Source organism: Seriola lalandi, unplaced genomic scaffold (assembly GCF_002814215.2).
Source record: "Seriola lalandi dorsalis isolate HSWRI2012SDOR001 ecotype SW California unplaced genomic scaffold, Sedor1 jcf7180002054181, whole genome shotgun sequence".
NCBI classification, from domain to species: domain Eukaryota; kingdom Metazoa; phylum Chordata; class Actinopteri; order Carangiformes; family Carangidae; genus Seriola; species Seriola lalandi.
Window position 1 is genome coordinate 206418 of NW_019524734.1, and position 17963 is coordinate 224380.

At 38.9% G+C, this 17963-nt stretch overlaps 1 protein-coding gene across 3 annotated transcripts in view; it reads right to left on the reverse strand.

Moving 5' to 3' along the window:
* astn1 (astrotactin 1) overlaps window positions 1-17963 on the reverse strand; it is a 375360-nt gene that overhangs the window by 148900 nt on the left and 208497 nt on the right. For all 3 annotated transcript variants that reach the window (XM_087173331.1, XM_087173330.1, XM_087173329.1), the window contains one exon: window positions 4228-4332. In XM_087173331.1, coding sequence (XP_087029457.1) covers window positions 4228-4332 — 105 coding nt within the window. The remainder of the gene's footprint in view (window positions 1-4227; window positions 4333-17963) is intronic.

The following is a 17963-nucleotide window of genomic DNA, read 5'->3' on the forward strand; positions in this document are numbered from 1 at the left end:
AAGGACAATGTTAATTTCATTTCAGTGAATTCACCGACTGCACAAGGAAGCGCGTTTGATATGATACGCTGAGCACACAACAACAGAATGACCACGTGCTCGCTCGCTGAAATTCTCTCTCGGCAAACACGGGAAAGTGCAATGGCAGTTTATCATTATCATTTCCAGGAGAAGCAGTATTAATATCTCAGCACTCACGCTCCGTTCGCTCTTACTTCTCCTCTAAAATTAAATTAGGAGGCCACCGAAGTGAGAGACAGAGAGCGCAGTGAGGATGAGCGATGGGGGCTTCGCTATCAGATGTAAAAATCAGTAGCCTCACCCCTCCGGTGTTGAAAAATGATGAGCTAAAGTGGGAAATAGGAGTAAAAAAGACGGAGGCTGCCGAGTCGCTTCTGAGTGAAGAGAAAATAGAAAATGTATCCTCAGCAGATGTGGCAGCCACTTTCAAACCACAGCAGCGCCATTGGAAATGCATTAGAGGTGTCATGGCTGTATTTACAGTAGAGGTGGCTGCACTTATCGGAATGGAAACTATTCATGATGGATTTGACAATAATGCTGCACGGAAAACATTACAAGCATCCAAATTATTACATGACAGACAAGGAGAATGAATGCAACATTTCAACACATTTTGCTTTACCCTGAAAACGGCAAGTTATGTAGTGAGGCAAATGAAAAGAAAAGAGGCAGATATATTTTTTATAGAATAATACATTTAGTAGTGAGAAAACCGTCAGAAAATATTCAGTATAATCCCTGATGTGTCAGCAGCCAGGAGCAGCCTTCAGAAGAAGCACTGCTTGACTAAATACCTATCCACAGTTATCTCATTCTCTGAAGTTTCCATGGCAGGCGCTGTCAGAATGCCTTGGTCTTGCTATGGATACAAAGCTTTGTGATATATGACAGGCTATCAGAGAGACAGAGAAATAGACAAGGAAAATAAAATGAGATATATATTTCTGTGGGTTGACCTCCTTTCTATCTATCCATCAACATATCTATAAGTAGCTGTCTCAATATCCATCATCATATTTGCATGTGACACCCACTTTGCACCTGTAAAAATGATCCAAGCTCGCGGACATTCAGGAACTGTTTGCTTTTACAGGATGACGATGACGGACCAAGGTGAACATCAGCTTTTATACATAGATACATATTGAATCTATGCAGATCTTTAACTGTATTGCTGTATGCCTGTCACAGTCTTGCTGGTTCTACTATTCATACATAATGAAATTGTTTTAACCTGCTTACCAGGACATAATGACACAGACACACACACACACACACACACACACACACACACACACACACACACACACACACACACACACACTAATTCTTTCAAACACACACACACACTTCCAATAAATAATGGATGCGCTCTTATTAGTATGTGTACATGGGCCTGGAAATAATAAACCACCAGTGCTGGTTAATAAGGGAACACACTGTATGGTTTTGAAGAATAAATAAATGCACGCCATCTTTCATAAGCTCAACTTATTTGATTGTTTGTTTATTTGCACAATACCAAACAGAAAATAAAATATCAAACTTAAGAACAAAATTATGACAAAGGAAGAGATAAGCTACATGAGCCACACCGTTTCTTTTGGGGAGTAAACGCCAAATTTAAACGAAAAACATCCTCAGACACCAGTCATACAATCATCTGTGTAAACTCAATATTACAGTATTTTGCATTATAGATGTATATTTAAAATAGTACTTGCAGTTGGGAATGAGGAATTTATCAAAACCCTTTCAGGTAATTCAGTTGGTTGGTCCATGACTTTGGTTCAGGATGAAATATTTGATCAACTATTGTATAAATTGCCATGAAATGTTGCACAGACACTCATGGCTCTCAGAGAATGAAGACGTAGTTGTAATAAATTTCATGAAACTCTGACCTTTCCTATAGTGTCACTAACACACTGATATTTTTTGTCTTATAATGAACTATATCAACAACAACTGAATGGATTGCCATGAAATTTGGTGCAAAGATGATGAAGATGAAACATCATGATGAATCCCAAAAACTTGAACGAACCCTGACTTTTCTTTTGCACCATCAGCACGTCATACATTTTACGTATCCTGGGAAATGGATGGATTGCAATGAGATCACAGACTTTCCTTGTTCCAAGATGATGAATTGTTATATTCCACCCACAGGTGGATGTAACTTTGTGTTGTGTGTAAAGTGTTTGTTTACCGTGCTGCTCTGGATCCTCCCTCCTCATGTTATTGGTTGCATCTAGTCTAGATATCTAGTCTAGCCCCTTTAGTTCACCTGGAGTATGAAAAGGACTGAGAAGCTACACTTCACTCTGTCTCCGTTGCATGCTGCTGGTTGCCTGCCTGTATGTATATGTGTGAAAAAAAAAACCTAAATTTTTCAGTACAATATCTGTGCCAGCTTTAACTGGAGACTTTTTGTTTGTTAAACTTCAGTTACTGGTTACTGGTTGTTTGATTTGATCTGTAGTTTGGAAACCTTTCAAAAAAGCCCCGTAGGGTAGAGCTGCCATTTGGTTTCAACTCTTTTTTTTCTCCGGTTTTCAGTGTGTTGGAGAGTTTAGTATTGTAACCTTTTCTTTTGTGTCAGTTCCAGTATTGTGGTTTCTTTTTTAGTTAGAGCTGTTATGTTTGTTATTTTGGCCTTGGCTCTGCCTGAAGTTAAATTGTGCTTCACGCTCTGGCAATAAAAGCTCGAGATCCTGGACAAAATGACTCAAGTCTCTCATCTATGCTGCTCCCTTTTTGCCGAGACCAGCTCGGGGGTCAAAACATGAATCCTAATGATGTTGGTGATCCCTTCACTTTTCCTCTAGCGCCACCATGAGGCTGACATTTATTTTTTTGAAATATCACAACAATAACAGAATGGATTACGCACATTCATGTAACCCTCAGGATGCCATGTAATAACTTCAGTAAACCTCTGACTCGCACCGTGACCAGGGCAAACTTTTTCCTTTGTACCTTGCAAAACTAATGACTTTCCCATCAGCCTCAGCTGTGCTTTGTGTTCAGTGCTAATCAGCAAATGTTAGCGTGCTAACTTGCTACACTATGAGTGCAAATGCTAAACTAAACTATGATAGTGAACATGATAAATATTACACCTGCTAAATATCAGCATGCTGCTTAGTTATTGTTAGCATGTTAGCATACTGAAATTGTATTGCTTTGTATATGCTGCTGAAAACTTTCTACGCAGAGCAACTTTCTTGTAATGGAGAGAGAGAGAGAGAATAAACATGTTCATGCTGTTTTTTATTTAGTTTGGATGCATCCGTCTTCATAAGCACCCTGTGCCTCTGGATACTAATGGATATTTAAAGCTATTATGAGTTATTAGGCAGTTAACAGAGGCTGGGATCACAACAGTCAGTGGACGCTGTGTTTTACAGCTCTGTATCCTTCTTGTTTGGGTGTGCTTGTTGAGCAACTTTTTAGTTTTTTGCCCTTTTGAAGTGACATTTCGCTAATTTGTGATTAAAGGGAAGTTGACTCTCACCCATTTACAGCCTTTCAGGGGTCCTTCTAAGCACCACAGCTGAGCAGCACTCAGTCCATAGTCGACTGCTTCAGCGAGAGTTTAAATTGATATAATGGACCCAACATGAACCTTTTAGCACTACATTACAATATTGCCAGCAACGCACCCTGTGGTGAGAGTCTTTACATGTTCAAGAATTTTATTATCATAAAACTGCTCCTGCTGCTGATAAGAATAGATTTAGAAAGGTGTACTGTTCTGCAGGCAGTTCTGCACACACATTATTCTGTTACCATTTACTTTCTTTAGCAGCACAGCATGCATGGTATTTCAAAAGCCTTTAAAAGAAGTTTAGCAGTGAAAGATAAGTGAAGATGTCATTACAGTATCTTTAAGCTCTAAAATGACAGGAGAATTGGTGCCAGTCTGATCAAATGATGGCAGCCTGCCTGTTAATTACATAGCTGATCAAAAATGAAAAGTAAACAAAGTACCCAAGCTGTTATGATGAGCTGCTAACCTTGATGTGTCATATTAATTACAATGTTATAAATAATTGATAGCCAGCGCTGTTTTTCTCCACGGTGAACGTGAGAGTTTATGCCACAGAGACCAGAGCATGGTCTCCTCCAGAATAAATAAACAATCAGCAATAACAAATTATATATATAATTAATTACCAGAAGCAAAGGCTGATTTACCTTGAGAGAGGACCCACTGATTGAGTTTGACGTGGTACAACACAGAGCGGAGACTCCAGTGCTGAACAAGGGGGTAGCCAGACACCTCGCTGTAGTTCACCATACCTGCATTAACACACACACAGAAAAACAAACACCTTTATTAACATGGATGCAGTCCTTGGTGCCAGATTAAAGGGTGGCTCAGGGTGCCTCGCCACCACACCTGTAAATGGTAATGGTAACGTTAATGCAATATTTACTCCTCCATATTGCAGGGGAGATTGCAGTCTTCAGCGCCAGATCAAAGGGGTGGCCCTACATTTCATTCTTGTTTACTTTACCTGAAGAATCAGGAAGAATACTTAATAAATATTAATATCATATTAGATGACAGGAGAGAGAGGCAAGCAAAGTCTCCAATGTTAGATCAAAGTGGAGCCTGATCTGCAGCTCACCCTCCACTGGAAAAACACAGGGAATGGCAACATTAACATAAAATCTATTCAGAAGTAGTGATACAGTAGAGGGCAGGCTGGAGACTCTCACTTAAATATACAGCACATTCATATCAAACAAGAGTATTTTCATATCAATCGCACACTATAGATACCTCCAACTTTTCCCTCTCATGGCTCATTCGTGCTCCCTTTTCCTATGAAAACAGATGTGTCTGCTTCAAACGTTTGTGTTGGCATAACAACGTCACCACTATAGGGGCAGCTCAGAGTCAAAAATTTCTGACGACAAAAATGGCAATGGCGGAGGAGGTCGTAATAATGTTCCTCTCAGGCAGTGTTGGTCTGTGAGGTTCAGACATTTGTAAAATTTCTTTGTTGTACTTTTGCCAAATTTCAGTTATCCATTTTTCAGAAAACGTGCATAAAATACGGATGAAATGAGCGCAGAGTACAGACAGAGGGTTCCTTCAGTATCTGTATACGTATCCACCTCACACCTGTACATCCATCATTTGTTTAATGTGAATCTATATCATTTTTTTTTCTCCCTTTTTTCTTGTACTGATTTCTATAAAGGGATTAAAGTATCATCCAGGTACACGCCAACCTTTTGGTTTTAGTTATTTGTTATTTTTTTTTGATACCTGTGTTTTGATTTACTTCACTGGTCCTCAGTTACTTCTGTATTATTTAGTTTGGATCAGATCCATTACTTTTGGTTACAATTGTGTCTCAAAGAAGGCTTGGATGGGAAAGACTAGTACGCCATCATATTGTTTGAACGGACCTTGAAGTAACAATAAAAAAAGAATTTCAAAAGAATCGTGTCAAAGCGAAAAAACAATTTCCATTAATAAGTATAAAGTTTCTGAAGATTTGATGAAAATTTAGTTTTTGAAATTTTGGTGTCACTTATCATGTCTAATAAAAATAAAAAGTAATCATGACCCTTAGTACTTCATAATCATTTCAATGACTTTCTAGAATCTGTATTTATTCACATTTATACTAATTAGCAGAGTAACTGCCATGATCACAGAGAGCATGCGGTGATCAGAGAGGAGACAAGCTGTGAAACAGCAAAACAACACATAAACTCTTCATTCAGCAGCTACAACCTAAGGGAAACAAAAGGGAAAATATTCTGTAATTTTTCACCTGAAAAATGTCCCTCTTTGACAATTGGTGGGGCAACATTTATTCATAATTAAAAATAATTAAACTGTTGTCACAACCTAGACTCCGTCAGACACAACAACAATTTCTGTTCAGAGGAAAAAAGCTGCTTACCCAAAAAGTCAATAAGGCTGAATCTAATTATTATTTTACTTGATTATTTGTTCAAATGCATTCTCAGATGAGTCAGAAAACAGTGAAAAATGTCCAATACAATGCTCTCAGCCCAAGGTCAAACTGCTTGTTTGTTCTGCCCAACATCAAAACACAAAAGTATAATGATACAAAGCTGAAAGAGTGGAAAAGTTTGATGCTTGACACACTGGATATTATATTTTCCATTTCTTGATGATGAATGGTGACTAATAAAAATTGTTGGTGATTAATTTTCTGTCACCCAGATTTGGATAAAGGTTGATAAAATACTTCCTCAAAGCTCCAAGGCCAAACAATCTTTCATCAAATCTCATGTCGCTCCTCACTCTTCATATTAGGAATGTGCCAAACACTCTTGTGTCAGGCTTCTCATTTTTAGCCTGCACTCTTTTTGGAAATTAAAAATGAAAATATTACCAGAAGCAGATTATATTGACTGTAGTTGGTCAACATTAATGCTGGGATTAATTTTGCCAAAAGGTCAAAATAAAGCTTTCAAAGCGGATGCAAGCTGGTGTCTGCTTTTGGCAAAACTCATTTTTAAGGTGAAAGAAGGGCCATGACGTCGCATCATTATACGATCAGAGGCGGAGGGGGTGGTGCAACAAGATCAACAGAGAGGCAACTCTTTTCTAGTTAAATTATTCATTCTGTATAATGTCATTTGACATGTCAGGAGTGTAAATCTCCCAGTTAAATGTCCATGCATGTCATGTCAGGAGTTTGAGCTTATCAAGTTAAAACTTCTGCATTGGCAGAATGTCAAGTAAGCTTGTGAAAAATATGGTGTAGATCAGCAGGTCACTATTATTGTCTAAGATATATTTAAATGGGGCTATAATCATATTCATATTCCACATATCCACATTACATTCAATATCCAATTTGGAATTTGGCTGGAAATCAGTTTCACTGTATATCTATGTATTCTGTAAGATTTAACACACCACTATAACACTTCAGCGTAGCTATATCTAACACTGCCAGCATATTATTCAAGTTGCTTTAAAACAGTGTTTCTTTACAGCTCTGTATATTATCTTTATTGATTTTGTCTCACTTATCAATCCTTCCCCTGCTGAAATCAATAACGCTAGAAGACATCCGCCATTTACAGATGTTTTTCCATTTTGATGCACTGCATGGATCATCAAACGTAATGCATACATGCTGCTCCACTGACTGATGACCTGTCATCTTATCTATGGCAACAAATAGTCAGTGGGAAATAAAACACAGCATACATGAAACAGCAATAGGACACGAGGAAGAGGGAAACATTTATCTGTCACTGCAGTGGGAAAGACCCAAGTTAGTGTCAAAGGACCAATCAAGTATTTTTATATTTATATTAAAATATTTTTTTCATTATTAACTTTTTATTTTGGAATAAACTTTCTGTCTGTAATATTTCAATCTGTGGCAGGACCTCTCTGTTTTTGCATAAGAGTGCAGGATCAGGGCTTTAACATTAACATCACTTATATCGGCCATAAACAGAGGTGCAGAATATAAATCATCTTGTCTCCCATGGCAACTGACGGCTATGTGATGCTGCACCGGTGGGATTACAGCCATATATCACTGTGACTGCTCCCACCGTGTTCACAAGCACATCTAGAAGGTATCTGGATAATGCTGGTGACTGAGACATGTTTCCTGCAACCACAGAAATGGAAGAGGGGGGAGGGGGGAGAGAGACAGAGGGAGGGAAATGAGAAGGAGTGTGTGGGAGAAAGCGATAGCTGGAGATTTGGTTGAGCGTATGAGAGATAAATTGAGACATGAGAGGAAGACAATATAAAGGCGAGGGCAGCCTAAGGTGTATCTACTATGTGAATAGGGAGAAGGAAAATGATAGAATGTGGATAAAGAAGAGCATCACTGTCATCTCCAGTGAAGGGCGGTGGTTTGTGTACACTCTGCAGATAAGAAACCAACATGGAGAATTTGTGATACATATACAGAATTCAAGACTGTCTGGGACACTGTCACAGTCTTTCACCTTCCACAGGCAACCCGGTCTCCTAGAAAGTCCGTTCATACATTACTAAATTGCTTTCCCAATTACGTTGTGGTGGCTGTATTCGCTGGCTGCATTACGTTCAGTGCCACATTTATGAACTGCACGCCAGGAGGGGGTCGGGGTGGACAACTGTCACACCAGAGCCTGTGGTTTGCCATCAGGGTCCTGTATGGAATTAGAAACAGTGGTCCTAGTTTTGTAATTAAAATGAGCAAATTGCAACAGTGAGAGTATGTTAATACGGAAGCAATTGAATGCGGTCCTTTGGAATAAAGAAGGAATAAAGATGCAGTAGCTGGCAAACAAAACAGGTTGTTAGATGTAAAATGAATCAATTTCTGGGTTATTTGGAGAGACGAACTATAGGATATCTTTAATCTTTGTTTCCTAGAGAAGTGTCTATGCATCAGTGTGTATTGTACTGGATATCTATACGGCAATTTTGTATTGTATGTCTTAACATGCTATACCATTCAGTACTGTGGACAGGACAGTGATTATCCACAGACACAGTTTCCATCTGATGCAGGGTGCTTTGTCAAGACATGTTACAGACAAGAGGCTAATGGTTGTGTAGAGTGTTGGAAAATTAAATTAAACAATGGCACGTATGGGTTAAAATGTCACTTGTTTACAATTGTATATTAGTTGTGGGTGTTCTGCTTAGAGATAAATATATCACTGTGTGAACACACACAGTAGTGGGTAAACACTATAGCATGGTTTCATATTGAGACAGCGGTTTTCGTCTGATGCCAGTTGGTCATATGAAAGCAATAAACAAACATGAAAACTTAACATCTCTCTAAACTGCTTGTAAAATCATAAAGAGCAGCACATTAACAAAGATACTGTAAAATAAAATCCATGTCTTGTATGCAGTACAATTACTATGAACAATAATGGATGTTTTAAGTCTATATTCATATTTATAATGTCTATTTATGATGACCACATTTATGACTATTGTATTCTTTACTTATCTCTATTTTGATGCTACCATAAGGAGGGGAGTTCTGCCACACTGAGTTTATTTATTCACTTCAGGTAGATCGTAGCACAATAAGTTTTTGTAAAGCCCCATTTAATTATGGAATCTGTGATATTGCTGTCTTCATCTACCTGTTAAAAAGTTTGTCTCTCACATTCAAACATAGGTGTTCATTACATAAATGTTGTGCTATGGTTTCATTCTGATATAACAGAGCCATATTTAGCTCCTCAACACTTGTGCATTATTTGGGACCTGAAACACAGCTGTGAGCTAGAAAATAATGATGGGAATTATTTAATTATTGATCTTAAAAGACATTTGCATTTGATTTCTTTTTAATCTGTTGCTTAATTAATGACAATTAGGAGCCTCTCTCAAGTCTAACCAACTCAAATACCTTAATACAATCTCATCATTTATTCAATATGATATACAGTATCTGCTGCTTATTCTACAACCTGCAGTGTTTCATCACAGTTAAAAAAGGACAAGATGTAAGGTTGTGACTATAATTCCATTTGTAACTGGTCATATGCTCTATGTAAAGTGTTTTGTTAGATATTCACACATTAAGCAGCTGACCTGAATAAGAACTGAAAGACTGATGCTCTGATGATTGTGTTTCTTTTTTTTTTCTCCTGCGGGGAGGAAATGAGCAAAATTCTGATTGAACTTAGAAAAACCTCTTCTTAAATGTATTCATGTCAGACTTGTGCTGTGTCGGAAGTGTCAGTAATTCTGACCTGATGAGACTGATGTTGTGACTTCTTTAAGTGACTCACAGGCTTATTTAGACATGAAACAGACGTGTTGAATTCTTATATCATTTACATAACAAGGTGCGTGTCTGAAGGGGGCTTATGACACGACATACAACATCATGATTAAGAACTAACAAACAACACTAAGCTCACGGTTACAGGCAGGCTATTACAGCCATGGCATTGGTGTTAAGTCTGAACCTTGGTAACAGCTACAGATTAGATAGCACACTTAAGACCAGGCTTGAATAAAGTTGCTCCAAATTAATGGAAAATCGGAACAGTTATATAAAACGTTATATCAAAACTGAGCAACAAATGCAAGTCTGTATTGTGCATTAAAATGGAGACACAAATTAGATAAAGTATGATGAGTGCTGGCATGTGTGCAAGGCCAGTACCAGTTCCTTTACAAGGGTGCTGTGGAAATGCAACATTTGGCAGCGGCCTGACACCACCTATGAACTTGATGAATAAGCCACTAAATGTGATGTTCCTGCATTGTCCTCACCTTCAGCTACATCCATTTATCCCCTCTTATGGGAAATGGCTCCCCAGAACGATAGATATATTCCCCAGCACCAAGAGAGCAAGAGCACACCACTACATAACCTACCCATCCCCAGCCCCCACCTCCCTTAGTGAAAATGAATAACAAGCCCAAAACATATATAGTAGCGCAGCGTATTCTTCTTCTTGCTGAAAGGCCTTGTCTCCCTTTTAGCCCTGGGGTGCTCTGCTCTCATTGTCTGACAGCATGATTAATTTGAGTGAACTTCACTTTGCAAACATCCCAAGTTCACAGTCTCTCTCCGTGCACTCGGTGCCAGAGCCTTTTAGAGAAGCAGCTTGGTCACGGCTGTGCTATGTACCACTGCTGATTCCCTTTGTAAAAATGCAAGGTATAAAAATGTCTGTCATAACAAAACCACACTGGAAAAAAGGTTTTAAAAGCCACCAAATGAAAACATATCACTTGTTTTGAAGCAGTTGAGCAGATGGTGGAGCAAATATGGCTCTCTTATATAAAACCACCATGGTCCTAACTGTATGCGTGGTTATGATCAGAGCAGCCATATCTTTGGATGAGGGCTTAGTGTAGTGGAAATTAACTGAATACATTTACTCAAGTACTGTGCCTAAGTATACTTTTGAGATACTCAAGCTGTATCTGCTTCTATTTCACCACATTCTTATTCTACCGTGTTCCAAATGGAAATAGTGAATTTGAATTTTTTTTTACATTTGCAACATAAAATAAGCTCATAAATTTAATGCATTGTTTGACTTTAAACAGCAACTTTAGGACCAGTTTAAGCTTGAACATGCTCCCTTCATAAATTCAGAAAATGCATTCAAACAATGTAACATTACTAACCACTGTAAACTACATGTACTAGCTTGCTAGTAGTGGTAGAGGTAGTAGTAGTAGTAGTCTGATACTACTACTGCAGTGCGATGCTAACAAGCTCTCCATGCAAGTACAAGAACATCAGGTAAGGAAATGCATGGAGAGTGGATAGTAAGTGCTAGTTCAGCTTGTTGGGGATCATTATATGTTAGGAAATGTCATACAACTTCAGCTGTAATTAACACTCCACACTGGGACCAGAATCAATGAATAGCATAATAAACTGAAAAATTAAAAAGTACTGAGTGGGTATAACCATGGAAACACCATGTGATGCATTACAAGAGAAGAACAGAAGCCCTACAATAAACACAGGCCAGTCTTGAAGGCTACCTTCTGCTTAGAAGACAACTTCAGTTGATTGTGTGTTGACCTGTTTTGAGGCTAAATTAAACTCAAATGTGTGTCTAATATGTTAAATATTTTGCCCACTATATTTATATAATATAGGAGCAAAATACTGGAGGCAACTTATAATATAATAAAACATAATAGAATAAAAATGACGACAGGGTTGAATCCAAACCACTTTGACACAGTGTCACAGGAAAGCGTCTGGGACATCCATAATTAATAAAGGTCTAATCAGTAATGTTTGATTATACGCAGCGCACATTCACGTAGATGATGAAAAGTTTGAATATAGATGGAACAGGGGACATTTTGTTATTGTCAAATGATGTGAACTGCAAACTGCAAATGCTGTGTGTCTGCAAACATCACTGATTCAAACAAACCTTTAATGGCACCACAACACATTACAGAAGTGGTTTTAGTGCTTGTGTAGTTGTGTGCACATAAAACAGAGCTGTCAATCAATTTGTACGTGATAAAGCAGCAGGTTTACTGCAATCCTGTGCTTTGAATTATAGGGCCCTTGATTACAAGTACATCACACTGCTCAGTAAGAGTCAGTCATTTCCCAAGCCGAGAATATTTTCCTGAAACAAATTAAACGTGCTGGGATTTAGAGGTTTGGTTGATTATGAACTATTTGTTCATGACAAACATTTGTTTATTATCTTGATATTAAAATACTGTATTATGTTTCTCTCAAAATGCAATTACTGTTACAAATCAGTAGCATATACAGCAGGTGTAATTTCTAGGAGACGAGGTTGCTTTTAAGCAACTCTGTTTCCATTCCCATCGTATCAGAGGAGGATTGAAGATTGGACAAATTTGTGATGCTTGAATGGATTTAACAAACAGACTGTATTTTTTATTTATTTACCTTTGCTTTAAACTTCAAATTAGGTTTTGTTTCTCGAGTTCACTCGTTTACTCTCTCAATCACTGCTCCCCTTCCACCTCACTTGTTCACTCACTCATTTACACAGGTCTCTCTGTCTGTCTTGCTCTTTCTCAACTCTCTGGGAAGCCGACAACAGAACTTTATGTTTTATAAGAAATATCTGTCACTGTTCCTGTGTGACTGAAGCTGCAGCCAAGCTTTGTCTGGGCTTTGTTTGACCAATGATGAGTGTTCAGCACTGCAAACTCAACCATGTTCTATCTGGGCCTTTGGAAAAAAATTACCCCCAGACCAGTAACAGGAACTAATGGAACCAGCGGTTCCCAACCTGTGGGCTGCGGCCCACTGCTCTGAAGGTATTGCAAGTGGGGCAAGAAATGAAATGAAACGAAAACTAATTAGAAAAAATAAACATAGAAATAATGTCCTTTCATTTTGTTTTGTTTTTCCCATCACTGTGATAAGCCAATGATAGGAACTTTAATGTTGTCGCCACTGTAACACATTTTATACTTGTTTACTATCTAAGTCTGATTGCGCTATAAAAGATTATATCCAAAGTTAAGCTTCCTACATGTTTCCCCTGCTTTCAGTTCAGTCCTGAATGTTGGATCGTTATTCAAATAAAAAGTGCTCTGAGAACATATTATTTGGCCTCCATATTGTGATGGGATTGGATGAGGGCCACCAACATTTTCTAGACTTTCAAGAGGGCCATGAGTTGGAAAAGGCTGGGAACCTTTGATCTGAGCCTGGTTTATTAGAAAGGTTCTTTGGCCTCTGCTGTGTGAATGGACTATTCATGTCTTCTGTCCCTCAGATAAAGCAAACTAAATTTATAAAGTATTATTTCAGGGCTTCAAAACATTGTTGTCTTTTGATGTCAGTCTGACTCATTGTTTCATTAATGTTTCAACCATTTCCAATTATATTTTTTATTCATTGTTTTATTTATTGTTCATTAATTCCAAATGTTGATTTTACTATTGTACAGCATGTTCACTGTACATGCACATGATGCCCTTTGCAATTTGTGCCCTTTATAACTTAATTGCATTTCCTATTAGTTACTTCAACAGGTTTGAATTTCGACTTATCTGCTGTCAGGAGCCTGTTTCATTTGTAAAAGTTGCAGTGTAAATACATGAGCTGTTTCTGTTCTCAACCATAACTCAAATCTAACATTTAAAGCCCAATTAAAATTCAATTTTGAATGCAGACCCTCAATGGTAATCACTTTTAGGAAGGGTTTTAATTTATTCCTCAATGCTGATTAATTGAGTGGAATTGCTCCAGCCATTTCCTGGGTTAAACGTCAGTTAATTAGCTGACAACAATAATTAATACAGCTGCGGGTCATAGTCTGTAACTGTGGGGGGTGGGGGTTCTCAGGCTGGGGGTCCTGGTGATACAGACCTGCCTGCCTTGTAGCAATCTGCAATCTGTGTATGCAGGAGGCTTGTTTTACACCGAATGAGACTTTGAGTTTGATTCATTTTTCAATATTTGAAAAAGACTTTGGCTGCAGTGCACGCTTATGTGCTACAGCAGGACAATACAGGGATAAATTATGACCCCTGTGATCATCTGTGGAGCAAGCCTCTCTATCAAAGGCTGCTGAGTATGAGTTGTTTGTCTTCAGAGGTGGGTGAAGGGCATATAGAGCCCATCACTTAAACTAGTTTTGTCTTTACAACCCCCCCCCGCACCACCTCCACATACACACATACATATACACATAACAATATAGCTTTGATTCTAGAGTTTCATTGTGTGTGTGTGTGTGTGTGTGTGTGTGTGTGTGTGTGTGTGTGTGTGTGTGTGTGTGTGTGTGTGTGTGTGGACATGTAAAACAATGTGGTAGTGTGTTGTGTGCACATGCTTTTTTATTTCTTTGTATTCATGTTCTTGGACTACAGAGTCACTGCCCTTCAAAGTAAAAGCAGGCATCATTACATGTCAGATGGGTGGCAAACTTATAATAACTCCATTAAAAAAAATTTGTGTCAGTTTTGTATGTTGCCAATTTGAATTGAATTTTACTGTTGAGTTGAAATAACTCTGGCCAAACTGATTAAAGAAGCAAAAGTGCGTTAGAACCCAACAATCACTGTAAGAGTTTCAGAAGTCCTCTGCAGAGATGAGACAACCTGCAAGACGGACAGCCATCTCCGCAGCACTCCATCTACCAGGCCTTTATGGTAGAGTGGTTAGACTCTGAGTAAACCAGACAGCTCGCTTAGAGTTTGACAAATGACATCTAAAGGACTCCGAGCATGAGGAAAAAGATTCCCTGGTCTAATGAGAAATTGAACTTCGGGCAATTTGGGCAGAACTCCAAACACTATATCTGGCAAAGGCCAGACACTGCTCTTCATCTGGCCTATACCATCCATATGGTGAAGCATGGTGTTTGCAGCACCTTGCTATGTGGGTGCTTCTCAGTTCTTATGATCTGAGACTGGGGTGATGGTTCACCTTTCAGCACGACAATGACCCACAGCATATAAAGCCAAGACAACCCTGGCGTGGCTTCGGGACAATCCCAGAATTAAACCATATAGAAAATCTTTGGAGATACCTGAAGATGGCACTTCAGACACTTCCCATTGAATCCTATGGAGTTTGAGAGGATTTTCCAGAAAGAATGGGATAAACTGTCCAAATCCAGGTCTGCAAAGCTTGTAGAGACTTAACCAAGAACACTCAAAGCTGTAATTGATGCCAAAGAGGCTTCTATAAAGTCCTGAATTAAGGGTCTGAATACAAGCTTAAATAAATTTGCAGAAAAAGGTATATGGGGTAGATTGAGTGTAGATTGATGGACAACAATGTAAGTTTTATCGATTAAATTAAAATTAAATCTGCAACACAATACAGTGTGCAAAAAAGTGATGGGATCTGAATACTTTCTGAAACCAACACACCCAACTCTTTAGCACTTAGTGCCTATGTGAATTGCACACTTCACCATTTCAGTTAATAGGACCTATACAATTTGATTCAACACTGACCTATTCAGCAAGCTGGCATAACTTGACAATTCATTTTTCTGCACATTTGGTAAGTTCACAGTTACAAGAATGATTTTTAACCCTGGTTATGCTTTAAATGGCTCTGAGCTCATGAAATACTTCAGTGGTTCTGGCTCATGTGGGATTGACTGAGTCCAGCTTTGTGTGTACACTCAACTGTCATTTCTTTTCATTTACTCATACCAGTAAACGTGCTATACTTGGAGATTTTAATTAGGCTCGGAAACAAATTTGTAAATGAAAGCATAGTGTGGTGTCAGCTGTCCATTTAACGCCTGCTTCGGAACAGCAGTTTATTTATAGAAAGGGGGGAGACCTGTGTGGGCAGTGTTAAAATCCAGTGGAATGGGGCTTTTGAGGCAGGCAGAGTGGCAGTGATTCATAGTTCAACCCAGAGTCCCTCTCTCCCCAAGTCCCTCATAATTAAAGCTGAAGCATATGGCCTTGTGACCGTGCAAGCACAGAGGTATCTGCTCAACATTTTTGGCATCTTATTTTCATCGTCACTGGCAACAACGGTCCCTTCAGCCTCCCTTCAGAGCTGCGGAAATGAAAGGCGTGTCACCTTGAGCTGTCACAAGCCACATCTGCCATCCTAATTACCACGTGGTTAAGCCTTATTGATAATGTGTTTGGCAGTTCAGTTTGTTAAATGACAGGTATTTGTCAGAAGGAATGGCTTTATGGACGTGGCCACAACTGCCACACTCCATTGCCTCAGTTGCTGTTGCTTCCAGCTCTCGGCTCAGCTTCCAAATTTGTGATTCGGCTGTGTACTGTCTGTCAGACCCACAGGATGTTTTGATTAAGTTTTGATTTACTTTTGAATTTTTGTTCAAACATTCAAGACTGGACAGAGCTTGTGAATCTCAGCTCATGTTCGCCGTCCTAGTTAAGCATGTATGCAAAATCGGCTACTATAATTAGCACCAAACACAAAGCAGAGCTGAGGCTGAAGGGAATGTCATTAGGATCTGGAGAGATGAGATCTGGAGCACATGGTTATAGTAAAAGCTTTTAATGAGGTGCAGCAAATTACGTTTCCACATGACGCACATCGTCATCAGAGTAAGGAGAGGCAGGACATATGCCAATAAAATGGTTAATATGACTGCTCATTCATAAGGAGATAACTAGAGGAAATGTTCTTGCATTACCAAGTAATGTTTTTTATGCTGACCAAACCCCCCTTAAAATACAACATAAATGCAGTCCCTCCTTCATTTGAAAGCAAAGGTGTAAGGAAATAGATTCTGTGGCACCCCTTTTCCTGCAGTAATCCATTTCTGAGTAACAAATTCACTTTTCCAGGACATACCAATCCAAAAGCAGCAGCTGCGTAGAGGGATAACTTGCTGCAACCTTACTTGTCTTGATTTAAAACTTTTTCTGATGAAAACTTTTTCATACGATACACGATTTAGCTGATATGTTGGTTTGTTCTCTACTCTGGGGTGTCTTCTAGAAAGCGGGTTAAGTCTCTGAGTTTGTTAATCCCGGGTTAAGGGGAAACTCCTGATCTACAAACAAAGATCCCTTTAACTGTAGGCCTGTTACTATGGTAACCTAACCTGCTGGCTGGCAGATCTTCAACAAACCCTGAGTTTCTGTGTGTCTCCTCCTCTCCTGCTGAGCCTGAAGAAGCTGTCTGACAAGTCATTTAATTTCCTCATCTATAAAGTCCATATTAAGCCGCATATCAGAGTGTATCAATCTGCAGAGGTTCATGTCAGGAGAGGAGAAGATCGAAAGCCAGGTTGGACATTACCATTGTCACCCAAGGCTAGGACTGTGCAATTAATTGAATTTCGATTTCAATTTCGGCCCCTAATGATCACCAAAATAGTACAATCGAGAAAAAACGATTATTTTGCATGTTTTGTTTTGCAAGAACACTCTTATTTTGTCTTGCGTTCTGAATGACATGCGCACATCTGCCCCTCCCGAAGCCACAAACTCTCTGAGCCAGAGGGAGGCAGGTCGTGTGCATATCATCCGCTGGAATTTAAAAACTCAGCGCAAGTAAAGATGGCAGAAGGAGGGCAGCTACAGCAGCGTTTGGTGAGCAAAAAGGCAAAACTAATTCCGTTGTCTGGGAACAGTTTGGCTTCGAGGAATCCGACAACAAGCAGAAACATGCTACGTGCAAGATTTGCTACATGGTAGCGGCTGCAAAGGAAGGGAACACCACGAATTTAGATGGCAAAAAAAGGTGTCTTTTTAATAAATGCCACACGTTCCCAAAGTCATGTGAAATAATAGTGTTACATAATCGTGATTTCAATATTGACCAAAATAATCGTGATTATGATTTTTTCCATAATCGAGCAGCCCTACCCAAGGCCTATTTTTTATTACAGTCAGTCATCATCACTCAACAGTGAGTGATCTCTGTTCTTATATTCAAACATTGTACATCAGAATAAAATTTATACCATGTCCATTTTCATACAACTGTGCATACTGCATAACTGTCTGCTTG